General features: G+C 41.4%; 1 protein-coding gene across 1 annotated transcript in view; it reads left to right on the top strand.

The window, feature by feature from the left end:
* ntrk3b (neurotrophic tyrosine kinase, receptor, type 3b) overlaps window positions 1-17,430 on the top strand; it is a 324,652-nt gene that overhangs the window by 56,838 nt on the left and 250,384 nt on the right. Inside the window, exon 2 of the mRNA XM_060941065.1 lies at window positions 15,169-15,243. Within this exon, the coding sequence (XP_060797048.1) occupies window positions 15,169-15,243 (75 nt within the window). The remainder of the gene's footprint in view (window positions 1-15,168; window positions 15,244-17,430) is intronic.

Genomic DNA, 17,430 nt, shown 5'->3' with positions numbered 1-17,430 from the left:
GGTCCGCGTAGGCCAGCCGGCGGTCGGTGGGGAGCTGTAGCGCAGCCAGCTGCGCCTCTCCTGTTAGGAGGGGGAGAAGGCGCGCCGCGCGCTGCTCCATCGGCCACCCCGAGGCTTCTGCGACTTGTTCGAATAACGTGATGAAAGCCTCGGGGTCGTCCTGTGGACCCATCTTGGTAACGGTGAGGGGAGACGGGCCCGTGGCCGGAGCGTTGGTGGACCCCGCCGACGCGAGGAGGTGCCGGAATGCCTCGCGGTCTTCCTGCTGGGCCAGCACCAGGGCTTCGAAGTGTCGCTCCTGTTCCTTCCGGAGGGTGGCGAGCGCCTGGTGCTGGCTTTGCTGGGCCGTGGCGAGGGCGTGGAACCAGGTCGGCGAACGGGGAGGACTCCATGGGGCTGATCTGCTGGTGCTCCACTCTGGCTCCTGGGTTTCGGCACCACTGTAACGGTTCACGAAGTGTGGGTGGAGCACAGAGGACGGCAGGACAGAGATCAGGTTTTCAAAAAGGCTTTATTGCCACACTTTTCAGTGAACAATTATATGTGGCTAGACACACACACACAGTCAGCGTCTAGTCCGGAGATGAGCTTCTCTGCTCTCGCTCTCCCTCCTTAAGTAGGGCGCGGTCACTGGGAAGACACACAAACACAGGTTAATTGCCGTCAGGTGTAGTGATTCTGCCACTTACCTTCCCTGACTCCGCCCTCCTGTTACAGACCGGCGCTTGACCACGCCCCCGCTGCCACAATCAATAAATTGTATAGCTGTATTGTGTACTCTACATATATTAATATGAATCATACAGAGAACAGTCTGGCCCAGAACACTACCTATTAGATTACCAATGTTGCACATAACCTTGTATGTGTCTCAGAACATGAGCAGACGGAAGGCCGATGTAAATGTATAAAGTAATTCTTGAGAAATGATGCACGTGTCAGACATGTTTGTGCAGCTTGTTTATATGGACTTGCATTTCAGATAGAAAATGAACTGATAAGGATAGTTCAAGTTGCATGCCAGAAAGGAAACAGTAAGGATGATTCTGGAGGAAATTGGATCTCTATCATCTGAATCATGTCAAATCTGCCTTCAAACATTGGGCTACACCTGTTACCTGAGTCTTACTGTATGCTTAGAATAAACCAAATGAATGAAACCAAACTAGGTACTACAGAAGAAGGTGATTCTGGCTTCAAAGTGGCAGCTCGTCTTGCAAGCCAGATGTTTAGCATTTGCTAGAGAGTCTGGTATGTTTCAGATTAGCTTGTTTACTCACTGTTAACTGCTTCAAACAAAGCTCTTTCTTTTTAAAAAATTTTAGATAGGATCCTCTGAACTTTTTTCAGTTTAGTGACTTAAAAACCCTTGGCTTAAAAAAAAAGGCTCATACTGCCACAGGGTTCAGAAGTTTACTTTCCTGATGGAATCTGGCACATTGAAGTGCACATACACAGAAGAGCCAAGATTCTGAAGCTTGTGGCCAAAAAAGTGTACAAAAGATATCAAACACTCTGTATACACAGAGACAATTCCAGATGGAAAAGCAATCACATTAAAGGAAAAACATGAGCTGCAATACAGAGTATTGATTTTCATTTGTGATGTGAGGATATAAAGGAACACAGACCCCAAAATCAAAACCTTTGTTGCATTGCTCTTGCTTCACTTTGTCTCCAACAATCAGCAGGTTTTTCCTCCAAAGAATGAATTGCTGACTTTGCATCAGAAGTGCATGTACAGTAATTCTGCATTGTACTGCAGTTCATTTTCATCAGTGCACTGCAATCGTCCCCCACTGAAATGCAAGCACTGTCCAATCACAGCTGTACTCGGGGTGTGGTTGTAACCAGAGAATGGGAGAAGTGCCTGAATGTGGTTAATTTTCCAGGACACATTACCTTCAATATAAAGGAAAAGATTTATTGTTTGTTCAATCCTATAAAACCACATTGATTTCTGAACCCTTAATTTTTATTTTTTTCACTAGAACATGCTAAAAGTGTTAATATTACCAACGAGTGTTGCCGGGCAAAACAAACCTCACCTGGCAGCACTTAACATATAGGTATTAAATATTTCTCAATCATCAGCTGTCAATTTATAGTCCTATGAAAATCCATAACCTTGAGTTTGACATTTCAAAGTCATTCAAGGTCAAAGGTCATGGTGGCAACTGAAAGCCCATATGGGACTTCTTATATGTTGACAATGGTAAACATCTGGCTATAATGAACCATTTTAAAAGTTATAGCCCTTTGAAAACCCATGACCTTCAGTTTGACCTTTCAGGTCCACTCAAGGTCAAAGATAATGGTGCCAAATGAAAGCCCATATGGCACTTCCTATAAGTTGATAATGGTAAATATCTGTCTACCATCAACCGTTTTCAAGTTACAGCCGTCTGAAAATCCATGACCTTGAGTTTGATCATAGTCATTCAAGGTCAAAGATCATGGTGCCAAATGAAAGGCCATATGGGAGTTCCTATATGCTCATAATAATAACATTTGTCTATCAGCAAATGTTTTTGAGTTATAATGGAAAATGTTATTTTGACCAAAAGGTTGACCTTTCCGGTGACCTTGACCTTGACCTTAACCTGATTACCCCCAAAATTTAATCAGGTAATCTATGGACCATTGGACCCTGAAAACTTGAAGTCAGTCAGTGCAACCGTCTAGACGCTAGATTGTTAACAGACAGACACACAAACAAACCGCACTGATTACAATACCTCGCCTCGCTTACTCTGTCGTGGGCGAGGTAAAAATACAGTTCACAGCAAATTGCAGTAGGTATGTTATCAAATCTCTTTGACTCACTTTCAGCAATGAGTAGTTTTTAGCTCTGCACCATTGTTTTAGCCATTTTTTCGATAACAGCATGTCATGCATGTCAGAAACTACAATCTGAAACCTTGTATCTTGACTACAAAGATGCAAACTTCAGACTTCAACATATTTTGGCTGATTTGCTGCATTTGGGGTTATGCAAAGATTGTGTAAATGTCATGATTTGTTCACACTAATATTTAATAGCTTTGGGTGGCACGGTGGTGTAAGTGGTTAGCATGGTCGCCTCACAGCAAGAAGGTTCTGGGTTCGAGCTCAGTGGCTGGCGGCGGCCTTTCTGTGTGGAGTTTGCATGTTCTCTCCGTGTGCTCCGGTTTCCCCCACAGTTCAAAGACATGCAGTTAGGTTAATATGGGATGGCCTCGAGCGAGGCACTTAACCCCCAACTACTCCTTGGGCGCTGTTAGCATGGTTGCCCACTGCTCTGGGTATGTGTGTGTGCTCATTGCTTGCGTGTGTGTGTGTGTTCACTGCTTTAGATGGGTTAAATGTAGAGAGGAAGTTCACAAGCATGTGATGAATAAAGTTGTTGTTGTTCTTCTTCTTAATGGTAAAAGTCATGTAGGTACAGTATGTTGCTTTAGATAGTGTTTCAGGAATGAGCAATGGGAAAATTGAAAAACTTGCCTTAGAAACAGGTACGGAGTCCTTCTGGGCTTCACAAAGCAGTGTTTCTATTTTAAAACCTTGGCTTTTATAGTAGCGAAAGTAAAAAAGAAAAATGTCAAACACTTCACAATACTGGTCTGCTAAGTGACTCTGAAGTTTCCAGACTAAAGTCCCCAAAGCATCCGGGGATTTCTCTCCGTGGAAGAGCACTGCACAATCTTCAGACTGAAAAGAATATACAGTAGATCACTGCCAGCAAAGCGCTTCTCAGACAGTTTGTTTTTATTAAATGTTCTCCCATCAAGTTACCTGTACCTGGGCCATAGATCATTGAAACAAAGTCGTTAATCATCTTCAGATGTGAGTATTGGAAAAGATAACAGGGTACAAACAATCGTGAAATTAAGTGTAAGCTACAAGACATACTTTAACACAATCATAGATGAGGCAAGGCTTTAAGCTGATTTGATTTAGTTTCACTCTTAGATTTTGTGATGTTTTTTTTTTTCTTACACCTTCTGAGTTTTATTTGCATTGTGAGCAAGCCAGCATGGAGGTTAGTGGAGCAGAAAATACTGACCGTAGGTTTTGGTGGGTCAGGACAAAGTTAATAATGACACAGCCTCAGAAAATAAATAAATTAATAAATTTAAGCGGGGGCGGCACGGTGGTGTAGTGGTTAGCGCTGTCGCCTCACAGCAAGAAGGTCCGGGTTCGAGCCCCGTGGCTGGTGAGGGCCTTTCTGTGCGGAGTTTGCATGTTCTCCCCGTGTCCGTGTGGGTTTCCTCCGGGTGCTCCGGTTTCCCCCACAGTCCAAAGACATGCAGGTTCGGTTAACTGGTGACTCTAAATTGACCGTAGGTGTGAATGTGAGTGTGAATGGTTGTCTGTGTCTATGTGTCAGCCCTGTGATGACCTGGCGACTTGTCCAGGGTGTACCCCACCTTTCGCCCGTAGTCAGCTGGGATAGGCTCCAGCTTGCCTGTGACCCTGTAGAACAGGATAAAGCGGCTAGAGATAATGAGAGATGAGAAATTTAAGCGGCAGCATGGTGATGTAATGGTTAGCACTGTCACCTCACAGCAAGAAGATCCTGGGTTCGAGCCCAGCGGCCAGCGAGGGCCTTTCTGTGGAGAGTTTGCATGCTCTCCCTGTGTTCGCGTGGGTTTCCTCCAGGTTTCCCCCACAGTCTAAAGACATGCAGGTTAGGCTAATTGGCGGCTCTAAATTGACCATAGGTGTGAAATGTGAGCGTGAATGGTTGTCCGTGTCTGTGTTAGCCCTGCGATGACCTGGCGACTTGTCCAGGGTGTACCCCGCCTCTCGCCCATAGTCAGCTGGGAAAGGCTCCAGCTTGCCTGAGACCCTGTAGGACAGGATAAGCAGCTACAGATAATGGATGGATGGATGGATGGATGGAATAAATTTAAACAAAGAGTCTATCAGACTTATGTTAAAAACTGCAATCAAGTGAACATTTAGAGGAACCCAATAATAGGCAGTTGACAGTTGATAACATACAATGGTTTACAGTTATTTAGCACAAAAGTCTTTTAGCACAAATCTAAGGCCCTATCCACACGGCAACGGATTCAGGTGAATCTGATAAAATTGTTTATCGTTTCGGCCTCGTCCACACGGCACCGGCGTTTTGGGTGCCCCAGAACGAAATCTTTTGAGAACAGGTTCCAGAGTGGAAAGATCTGGCAACAGCGCCGTTGCGAAGTCATCTGGATGAGTAGAACGGATTTGTTTACGAAGACGTCACAACCACATGTGATTCACGCCGGGTAGAAGTGTAACGAACTCGATGCGAGTTGTCAACAAATCCTATAACTTGGTTCATGAAACGCGCTTACAAAATATTTTCACTGTGAATATTTATTGTGTAATGGTGCAAAGTGAGAGAGAGAGAGAGAGAGAGAGAGAGAGAGAGAGAATAGCCCTTAGGGCAGAGTCAATCCCGCCAGCAAAAATAGGGAAAAAAAGGAGCGATCTCACCTCTTCAGATGTTGGTTTAAGTCCTACAATACATTCCTCAAAAAGGGCGTAGAAGAACAAATTAATCCATCAACGTGTAGCATTCAATTTATTCCGCACCATTAAAGACGCCACCTTCCGCGTAGAATCATACGTCATCCTCACCGCCATATTGGATGGGTCAAAGCGGAGAATAAAGATGCCTCATTCATGTGCTGCGTTTAACTGTACCAACAGGTTTACCGTCCAAACGAGATCACATGGGATTACCTTTCACAGGTGAGACTGGAAAAATACTTTTCATTGTATTTGGTCATTATAACGTAACTTTACGAACAGATTTTCCTGACTTTGTGGCTAATATGAAGTCTCGCACATAATAGTTTATGCGCATGCGTCCTTACTTCTTCTATTGTCCTGGTGTCTCCGATGGGACCGTCTTACAGCACACCTAGAGGTGTGGCATGTGTATTGCATCGTTTTCAGCAAGCGTTGCGTTGCCATATGTACCTGATGTTTTACTGATCCGTTGCCCATGTGGACGCGATATTTTTTTAATAACATCTCGTTGCCGTTGTCGTGTGGATGTAACCTAAAGTCTTTAGCACAAGATCCAAGAATGCTGGATCTTTATTATGAATACTTACTGATCATGTTTAAAGATGTTTGGATTTTTTTTCAATGAAAGTTGCTGAGATTCCGATTGAGAACGAGTGACTGTATTTCCCCACTCCGCCATCTTGAAACCACCATGTTTGATGTAGCCCGTATGTTAGTCACCAATCCTCCCTCCAAATTATTTAACACAGCATGTCCCCTGACACAGTACACTGCTACAGCCAGCATTACAAGTAATAGACGCGACAGATAATTAAAACTGTTAACTTTGGCATGTGAAACTGATGTTTTGATGTCGCAGCAACACATGCTTCTTGCACATGCGTTGATCATGGCTATAGATGCATTTCCACACTACGGTGGATATCATAGTATATACATCCATTTCTGTTCACCAAGTGCTCAATTAAAAGAAAACAATAGGATTAGAGAAGTGAGAATTTTTTGCCATCTATCCCATTGTTTTTTCAACGACAGATTTAAAGAATGACGCAAAAGCACATCTCATCTCTAGCTGCTTTATCCTTCTACAGGGTCGCAGGCAAGCTGGAGCCTATCCCAGCTGACTACGGGCGAAAGGCGGGGTACACCCTGGACAAGTCACCAGGTCATCACAGGGCTGACACATGGACACAGACACATGGACACAGACAACCATTCACACTCACAGTCAATTTAGAGTCACCAGTTAACCTAACCTGCATGTCTTTGGACTGTGGGGGAAACCGGAGCACCCGGAGGAAACCCAAGCAGACAGGAGGACATGCAAACTCCACACAGAAAGGCCCTCGCCAGCCACGGGGCTCGAACCCGGACCTTCTTGCTGTGAGGCGACAGCGCTAACCACTACACCACCGTGCTGCCCTATTATTATTATTATTATTATTCAAATAAAGTGCAAGCTCTTCTTGATCTGATCGACTTGTGCAAATTGTCTGTAATCTGTGCACTGCAGTTTTTTCATACAATCTACAAATGCGTGTTTGTGGTTTATTGATTTGATAATTTAGTGTTTAATGTTTTTTAGCAGTTGATAGCATTGAACAAAAAAAAAAGAAATGCTGAAATCAAATATACACATGCTGCAACAAAGTGAATTTCCCTGTAAACATATAAACAAATTGTTTTCCCTGTAAACAATTTCCCTGTTGACATATTGATTTTGGTTGTTTTGTCATTCCTGAAGGTTTATATTGCACTTTTATTTAATTGCCATTCATTCTAGGATGCTTTAGTGGAAGTTTCTTACATTTGTTTACATATCACAACTGTTGGTTACGAAGGAGACATGATTTCATTTTTCTCATTGAAATTGTTATTTTTTTTCAGTTAAAGACTTTGTAGCGGGCGGCACGGTGGTGTAGTGGTTAGCACTGTCGCCTCACAGCAAGAAGGTCCTGGGTTCGAGCCCCGGGGCCGGCGAGGGCCTTTCTGTGTGGAGTTTGCATGTTGTCCGCGTGGGTTTCCTCCGGGTGCTCCGGTTTCCCCCACAGTCCAAAGACATGCAGGTTAGGTTAACTGGTGGCTCTAAATTGACCGTAGGTGTGAATGTGAGTGTGAATGGTTGTCTGTGTCTATGTGTCAGCCCTGTGATGACCTGGCGACTTGTCCAGGGTGTACCCCGCCTTTCGCCCGTTGTCAGCTGGGATAGGCTCCAGCTTGCCTGCGACCCTGTAGAAGGATAAAGCGGCTAGAGATAATGAGATGAGACTTTGTAGCTTTATTAGTCAAATACATATGAAAACAGTAATATGTGATATCAAATGGACTTTTAAAGGAGAACTGAAGTCATTTTAAAATTTGCTTTATTTCTTAATGTTATTCAATTACGTTTCCAGTTTTAGTAACCTTATATCGTGACTCGTATTGGCAACTAATTGCAATTAAATATTATACTCTTTGGCCTATTCGGTTTTTAGCCATGTTGAATTTAGTTTGTTTGGTCCACGGCAGGCGTCACTTATCCGCGCGATCTTCACGAGACTTGTGTGAGACTTCGAAACATGAAGCGTCAGCCAGGTGTCAGTGCCACCATTTTAAAAACTGTTTTCCAAATGAAAATATTGCATAAAAATGAGTTTAAATGACGATTACTGCCTACTTTTTTCAAACTTTCCTGATTGCTATCAAAACAAACTAAACTTCTGGATTGATTACATCAGCGTTCGAAGGAGGGCGCGCGCATCTTTTGACAACGTCGGCAGATGTTGGTCACTTTGATTTCCGCTGTATGTTTTACTTCCGTCCTACGATGTCTCGCACAGGTCTCAACGAATCTCATTTAAGGCCATTGCTCTGACATATGGACTGATATATATTACATAGCATATTTCAAACACTCATAACTTGCTATAGCAGTGACAAAATAGCGATCAAAAATGCATTTCTATATTTAATAAAATGAGAGAATTTTGATGATAAATTTGCCTTCAGTTCTCCTTTAATAATTTGAGTAAGTTTTTAGGAATAGATTCCGCTCTTAGTCGTCAAAACACATGTTGTCAAGCAGGGCAAAAGACATAATCCCCCAGTTAATTAATTTGGCAAACGAGAAAATTATTGACAGTCAGCTGAATTTGTGATATGATCAGAAGTGCCTGAAGTTATCTATGAAGGTTCCCACAATTCAAGGTTTGTTATGGCTTAACTACAAATATCCAAAGACACCAAAGAATCAGATTTTCAGCCCACGTTTCAGGGATCAACAACTGATCCTTAACATGCACAGCAGTAGAAATTCCAGCTTCCAGTCCCTAAGCAATCATAATAAACCCCTTCCGATATCAAGATGAGTATTTTTTTCAATTATTGTGACCATAATCCAGAGTTGTGCTAAAGAACATAGAGTTGTGCTAAAAGACTTGTGCTAAAAGACTTTTTTGTGCTAAATAACCAAATACCCATACAATCATTTGCTATCCAGTGTAGCAGCTTGTCTTGAACTGTTTTAGATGTTCAACTGTGTTAGACATTCAGCTGTGTCCCTGTTGCTATTGTTACAGTGTGTGAGAAACAAACATATCATGTACTGGGGTTGCCAGGTTCCATCACAAATGCATCTCAAGAACCATACAAAAGACCACACCAAAAAGGAATGTTGGAAAAAGGAGATGCATTTTTCTTCCTTGTCTCAGTCTTTGCATGGGAAACAGGGTCACCATGGTGCACAGTCATTTCTGATGTGTGGGCATGTATCCATGCCTACTAACTTTTTTTTTTCCTCTCCCAATCTTTATAATATACGCCGATCAGCCACAATATCATGACCACTGACAGGTGAAGTGAATAACATTGATTATCTCATTACAGTGGCACCTGTCAAGGGGTGGGATATGTTAGGCAGCAAGAGAACAGTCAGTTCTTGAAGCTGATGTGTTGGAAGCAGTAAAAATGGTCAAGCGTAAGGATCTGAGCGACTTTGACAAGGGTCAAATTGTGATGGCCAGATGACTGGGTCTGAGCGTCTCCAAAATGGCACAGCTTGTGGGGTGTTCCTGGTATGCAGTAGCTAGTACCTATGAAAAGTGGTCCAAGGAAGGACAAACTGCTGAAAAAGTGAATGCTGACACCTTTCTGTTTTAGCCAGGATTAACTTTTTCAGCAGTTTGTGCTACAGTAGCTCTTCTGTAGGATTGGACCATATGGGCGAGCTTTCGTGCCCCATGCGAATCAACAAGCCTTCAACACCCATGACCCTGTCTCCAGTTCACTGGTTGTCATTCCATGGACCACTTTTGGTAGGAACTAACCACTGCATACCGGGAACACCCCACAAGCTGTGCCATTTTGGAGATGCTCAGACCCAGTCATCTAACCATCACAATTTAGCCCTTGTCAAAGTCCTTCAAATCCTTACGTTTGTCCATTTTTCCTGCTCCCAGCACATCAACTTCGAGAACTGACTGTTCTCTTGCTGCCCAATATATCCCACCCCTTGATAAGTGCCATTGTAAAGAGATAGTCAATGTTATTCACTTCACCTGTCAGTGGTCATGATATTATGACTGATTGGTGTATCTTACAATAGAACTGGTTAGTCTAAATCATAGACACACTGTGGTCACTTATGCTTTGCCTTTGTGAAAATTCAAGAAATTTAATTAACATTACTTGTTATAAAACAAGACTTTGGCAGCTGTGGAGTATTTTTAAACTTGGCCAACTTGGTGTAAAAACTGTGACCTGGCAACTGTCTTGTCTGTTACTCCTTTTTCATTAGAAATATTCATAGGGTGAGCATGGGGAAGCATGGTTCCTGCCCCAGTGGCATACTTGCCAGCTTTTTCAAAATTCTCATGGAGGAGAAAAGTGCGTGAACGACATTTTCAATTGGATGAGGGTATGATGCGTGGTTGAAACGATAAAAACAGTGGATCCCAATTAATTGCAAACCATTTGAAATTTATAGAGTTTTTGAATTGTTGATATTGTTCTATCAATTACTATAGGTTATGGGATTCATGTATCAGGCATGAGAGAGCTCGGAGTGAAAAATCTGAAATAATACTCATCTTGAATTTTAATATAACAACAATGAAAGAGAAGTCTTAAATCAGATTTTTAGCTGAAAAATCTCATGCCTGAATATTGTATACATACAGAGACCCACAGAAAATAACACAAGTGATGCTTTCGAAGAATGTTTATCATTTCTTAAAATAGTCACAGTGAAAAGTATTATTGGATTGCATCAAATGTGTTTTCCTTCTGTAAGCTCATGTAAAAATACAGAGAACTAGATCATATAAATTAAATTTTAATAAGATTTAACCAAAATAGTAACAACTCAATTAAATAAATACTGCACTGTCTTAATACTACTAAAATGAATCTCTCTCACTAAACACTTTCCAACAGAATTTTTAAAAAGCACTAGAAATCCTATCAAAATCCTATCGGAATGCATCAAAGGAATTTGCTCATTTGCAAACTTTGACTGAAAGTTTTCAAACAAAATGTAAAAATGGCACTATAAATACTACCATACTATCAAAATATGCTCCACAAAGAAATTCACTCGAATGCAAAATTTTAGTACTACCAAAATACACTCACTAGTAATCTTTCACTTAAAACTTCAAAACTCTATCAAAATCAATCACTTTCCAGATAATTCACTTGTAAACTTTCACTTAAAACTTTCAAACATAAATTCAAAATAGCACTAAGACATGACCACACTATTCAAATACACTCACCAAACAAATTCTGTCATGAAAAATTTCACTAAACACTTTAGAAGTTGTACAGTTTGTTTCCAAAATGGTATGGAAGACTAGTTTAATTTCACACTCAAATGTCCATTATATTCTGATTTAAGGTATCTTTACCTTAAAATGTGTAACTGGCTGGTTGAACATTTGCTTATCCATGGAAATTTCATTCTCCCATGCAACCTGGTATTTGCATTCATATTTTTGCCGTTTGGTATTGGGTGTAGTGGCCATGATAAATGAATGCTTGTAAAAAATGTCGGACAGCCTGGGTGAATCCTACATTACGGAAGTGACTGTCGTTCTGTTCGTTGATTGGTTAAAAATCAGTTGACGTCAGCAGTGTTTCTCATACGATTCTGATTGGACATAATCGGGAGTATTTTTAACTTGGCGGCAGGGCCGCGTTAACCCTTGCCGAGGCCCTGGGCAGACACCCCCCCGAGGCCCTGGGCAGACACCCCCCCGAGGCCCCACCCCCGCCTGTTGTCAACTGCGCTCAGCAAATTCACCCCCTCAGGCATGCCTGTCTAACTAGGCACAGAAACTTAAATAATGACAGTGGCACAATTAGAAATACTATTGAATGATAAAACTTTATCCATCATCACCTATTTAATCGAGAAAAAGCAATGGTGAAATAGGCAATTGCATGGTGAAAAAATCCATCAGACATCACAGTTAAAATGTCTGGTTAACTCAAGTTTAGCCTCAAGAAGCCTTTGAATGAGTGAGTCAATGAACAACATGTCAAGAACATAACCTAGGCCTACAACAGTTTCTTTAGTATTCAGAACAAGAACATTCATTTGGTAAATAACCGTTCGTTTTCATTTTGGAATCCAGGTGACTTTTAACTTGTGAAAACAAAGAGCGATAATAAAGAAAGAAAAATATCTTGCTTCTCAGAAATAAATCTCAAAATATTAGGCTATGTGAAACATTTCATCCTTTCACACACGTAATGTCCCAAACAGCACTGGCACACAGATTTGCGCATTCATTTTGACAGCCATGGGTCAGCTTACAAGGGCACTTTCCTACTTTTCTGGAAAGCGAAGTCATTAAGGGTTGTTTTACAATCAGGGTACTCAAGCTAAAAATCACATTTAACACTTATCTTCAATATCAAAAGGCTTGACTAAATAAACTTGATTGTTTATTGTAGCCCTGTGATAGCTCTATTTACCATGCAAAAAAAAAATTGGTGATAACGTTAGTTTTGGTGAATGTATGGCAATATGTCATATTTAGCAAAATTACTCGTGTCATTTAGAAAAAGTGCTTTTTTGACCACAGGTAGCTAAAAGGGATGCACTTAAATCATTCTTTATACCATAAAACAAATATTTGGTTCCATATCATTGGAAACATAGTTAAATTTTAATGTTGAATGCCAGTAAGTTTTCAGACTATTTTGATCAAATTAGTATGTAATTGTGTCAAAAAAAAAATGTCCTCTCCGAGACAGCTAATTTTTCAATATAAAATAACATATCTAAAATGATTTTCATCCTAAAATGTGGTCAAGATATTGGGACATAAATATTAGAGACAACTAACACAAAGCTTACAGCCTTATATTTAAAAGCACTATGGAAGTAGTGGATTCTGAATTCTCAAAAAAAAGTCCTCTCCGAGAATCACTTCATTTGTTTCTCCCAGCCCTGCTTAAAGCTACACTTAATCTTCTTTATCTTATAGCAGATTACACAAAACTACCATACATATCTGTCAAAAAATGACCTGAAATCTGTTCTTTAACTTGTCCTTCACTTAAAAACTGGTACAAGAACCAATTTGAATCAATTTGAATTTTGGACCCCTGTGACACAAACTTTATACCCTGATTGTAAAACAACCCTTAATTAAATCATTGAACTCAAGCTGGCGTAGCGTGTGAAGACATGGTGGACAGTGATCATATTGACAATGACGGGTGATTTATGCGACGGGACAAGGTGGGCTTCCTTACGGGCGGCAAATTGCATCAAAATGTTATCAATATGATCAAAACTTCTGAAAATATCGTTTCATATGTTCCGATCTCGCTACCTCCGAGGCCCCCTAGTGGCCAAGGCCCTGGGCAGCTGCCCATGAAGCCCATTAGGATAACGCGCCCTTGCTTGGCGGTAGGGATTTCCCCAAACCGGGAGATTATCCAGTTTTTAACAAATACGATCGGGAGGCGGGAGACGGAGGCTAAAATCAGGAGCCTCCCGCTAAAATCAGGAGGGTTGGCAAGTATGCAGTGGACCTCTATTAGGACCTGTTGCAGTTCCTGTTTTGACCACTGCTATAATAATTCATTGGACCTAGATAGTCTGAAACATGGTGGCACAGTGGTGTGGTGGTTAGCACTGTTGCCTCACAGCAAGAAGGTTCTGGGTTCGAACCCAGTGGCTAATGGGACCTTTCTGTGTGGAGTTTGCATGTTCTCCCTGTGTCTGTATGGGTTTCCTCTGGGTGCTCCGGTTACCCCCACAGTCCAAAGACATGCAGGTTAGGCTAATTGGTGGCTCTAAATTGACCGTGAGTGTGAATGGTTGTCTGTGTCTATGTGTCAGCCCTGTGATGACCTGGTGACTTGTCCAGGGTGTACCCCGCCTCTTGCCCATAATCAGCTGGGAAAGGCTCCAGCTTGCCTGCAACCCTGTACAGGATAAGTGGTTACAGATAATGGATGGACTTTAAAACTGGCTGGTGGCTCCATATATACTTGGACTTGCTGTCATTAAGTTAGCAAAGGCATTTATGTGTAAAATACAAATGCAGCTTTATTTGTACTTGCCTCACTGTCTTACAGGTTTAGTCACATGCTGAGATAAGCTCATGCTAAACTCATTTTAAGATTCAAGAAACAGTTGAATATTTCATGACATAATCATGAAATGCCTGTTTTTTGATGGACTGACCTTTTCTTCCTAACTTAGGTCTCCAGAGTATCTCGGATGAGCCGCATACACCACTGTGTGTTGTTAAAAAGGGACCAGGCAATCGACTGCAATTTGGTTTTAAGGCAGGCGGCTTAGTGTACTGCTGAGCTCATATTAGAGTGAGCCCGCCATCAAGGCTCTTTGGGGAAATTACAGGCCTAAGGAGGCTGTCTGAAAACGAGGGCCAGTAAAGCGCGGTGGCCTCTCCTGTATTACATTAACCGCAGTGCAACTCATTTGTAAAGTGTCACCCTCTTCCCTGCTGTAAACAGAAACATTAAATCTGCCAGATCCACTGCGCTGGAGTCTGCTTTCATGGGCTCATAGACTTGCCAGGGAGTGGATGAGCACAGCAGTGGGCACGTGCATGCAACTGAGAAGGTTTTTATTCGGTATGTGGAGTCCGTCTGTCAGCAGAATATGTGATATCTCTGTAGGAACAGCTCTCGCTTCTGCCTAGGTTATGTTTGTTTTAGCTGGAATGGAATATCGAGCCATTTTAGGTCCTCTGACATTCACTGGATCTGAGCAGCACATTTTAAAGATGTTGTTTATGCAGAATACGAATCAATACAATCATTTCACTGCAGTTGATAACATATATAGTATTTGTTGTTGCTTTGATTGTGACCTCAGTGTTCATCGTGTGCCTGGGAAACTGATTGATTTGCTCTAATTACTTGTGTGGTTGTGTGCTTTGCCAGCAATCACTCCCTTAGGCTGCCTGCCTCACCCTGGAGGAATTGCAGCTGTTGTTTTCTATTCTGTGTACATATATATTTCACAGGTGTTTCAGAGGCTTTTATGTTTGCATTATTCAAAAACCACAAGGACCATCCACTGGAGAAATGCACCAAGCATTGATGGAACATGCAAACACAAATATTTCCATCCTCTGCTGTATAAATTGGTGTCGGTGGCGTTCATTTCTTTTGTTTTCTCTGTTCCCTTTGCAGACACATAGAGAACTGGACAGGACTGCAGGTCCTGAAGGACGTTGACATGGAGCTGTACACGGGACTACAGCGCCTGTGAGTATAGCGATACCTGAATTCAAATGCATTAGTACAAGTCCTTGCATACAAAGTAGTCATGTCTGTACCCAAGATTGATTGTTACGCTTCTGTCTTTTTTCATTTCATGTCATTTACACTTTTAGACAATGTTTGCTTAGTCTATCTGGGATAGGGGAGGAGGATGGGGGGGTATGATAGTGTAAATAATCCGCCTCATTCACAATCAGTACACCTTTGTCTGTATTTCACATGCTCCTCCTCCCTCTCTGTTACACATGGGTCAGTGGATGGTCAGTGGGTTAAATCTAGGTGCTGTTTCACTCTCTTTAATCATTTGATTAGACTCACTGATGGGCTGCACGAATCTACAGTCTTTGCTGGAAATAAATCAGCCTCACTTCTTTCATACCATCCTGTGGATTTTTCTTAAAATAACTGAAGGTACTGTTGCACTTGTTTCTACAAATGGCCAAAAAAATCCACCTTAAGACATTTATTAATATACAAATAATCTGACGTGCATGCCAAAAAACTTTCTTTTTTTTATCTTTAAAACAAGCATTTCCCTTGTTCTGATGCTTGTCTGTCAAAGATGCTGGCTTATACACAAAACTGATCATTATTCCTTGTTTTTAAATGCTGTTCTTCAACCCATATATCTTGAAGTAATTCAATTTCCTCTCAACATACCCGCCACTGTGAAAAAGGAAATGATATGACAGGATGAACCAATCACATTATTCAACTTCCAGCCCTTTCTTTTGAAGTGAACCACAGGCCGCCATTGAGAGATTGCTATTCTGGACAGCATCCTGGTTTGAAAACGGCTTTCACACTCAACCAAGCATAGCGAACCCGTAGTGCAAATAGCATAGAATTGGCTCAATTGTAGAACAACTTTAATGGCTTTTAAAAACTGATTGGACTCATTTGATCTACCCTCAGTTACAGAAGTTAGAGGCTGATTAAGGCTGAGTGGGTTATATACTAAATTAAGAAATGCCAAGGTCTTATTAATCAGGCCTTTTAGAACTGGGGTTCCTAAAGTGGGGTCCAAGGGGGTCTGTAATTTGTTAAGTTTTGTTACAGTGGTGGAAATCACAGTCAATTATTATCAAAGTCCTTATAATGTAGTTGTTAGGACATTGCTTTTACGGGTTATATCCAAATTAATTACTCAAAAACAAGCCTGTTAGTAATAGTGTGGACCTGATGTGAATAGCAAGCTCTGTTTGAGTAATGAGCTTCATAACCAAATAGTCAGATGTTTATAAAATAATTGTTGATGGGGATTTTATAGTTAAAGGGTTCCTTTAGAAAACACAGTATATATAAACCTAAAGCCTCACATTATGACAACTTTAATTGACCAGACATCAAAGATATTTACTATAGATCTTGTGTACAGAGCCCTCTATTTTTCAACTTAATCCCACAGCAACTCTTATGCTGGCTGTCAACTCTTCCCACTTCCTCCTTACCATTTCCCTTTTTTCTCTTGTTTTGTCCTCACCCAGAAAACAGTGCAGTCATCCTCTTTTTTGTTAAGCCCTCACAAGAAAGAACAAGTGAAGGATCCCCACGCCGATTTTGCATTTTTCTCATTAGCGTTGCACTCGTCTCCTGCCCCTGGTGGGCTCTCCTAGTGCATCCTACGCCGTGGGGGTGACTCGCACTTCCTCATCTGAGTCAACCGCCAAACCCACTTGAGGTCACTGGATCATCTTCTTTTGTTCTAATTCCTACCTAATATTCTCAAAGTTCTCACTAGATAACCCCAAGATAGACAGAGATGTGATTATTTCTGCATTAGGAGAGGTTGTGACAGTATCGTTTTCTGTCACAGACCAGCTTATTGGATCCATTTCAGATGGAGACTGGTGGAAATGTGTTCTTAAAAAAACTGAAAATTAAAAAGAAGCTACTCTGGCAAATGAGATCTTCACAAGGTCTTACAGTGGTGCTTGAAAGTTTGTGAACCCTTTAGAATTTTCTATATTTCTGCATAAATATGACCTAAAACATCAGATTTTCACAAGTCCTAAAAGTAAATAAAGAGAACCCAGTTAAACAAATGAGACAAAAATATTATACTTGGTCATTTATTGAGGAAAATTATCCAATATTACATATCTGTGAGTGGCAAAAGTATGTGAACCTTTGCTTTCAGTATCTGGTGTGACCCCCTTGTGCAGCAATAAC

Source organism: Neoarius graeffei, chromosome 15, assembly GCF_027579695.1.
Source record: "Neoarius graeffei isolate fNeoGra1 chromosome 15, fNeoGra1.pri, whole genome shotgun sequence".
Lineage (NCBI taxonomy): Eukaryota > Metazoa > Chordata > Actinopteri > Siluriformes > Ariidae > Neoarius > Neoarius graeffei.
The sequence above is the reverse complement of the archived record's forward strand: the minus strand, read 5'-3'. Positions and strand labels throughout refer to the sequence as shown.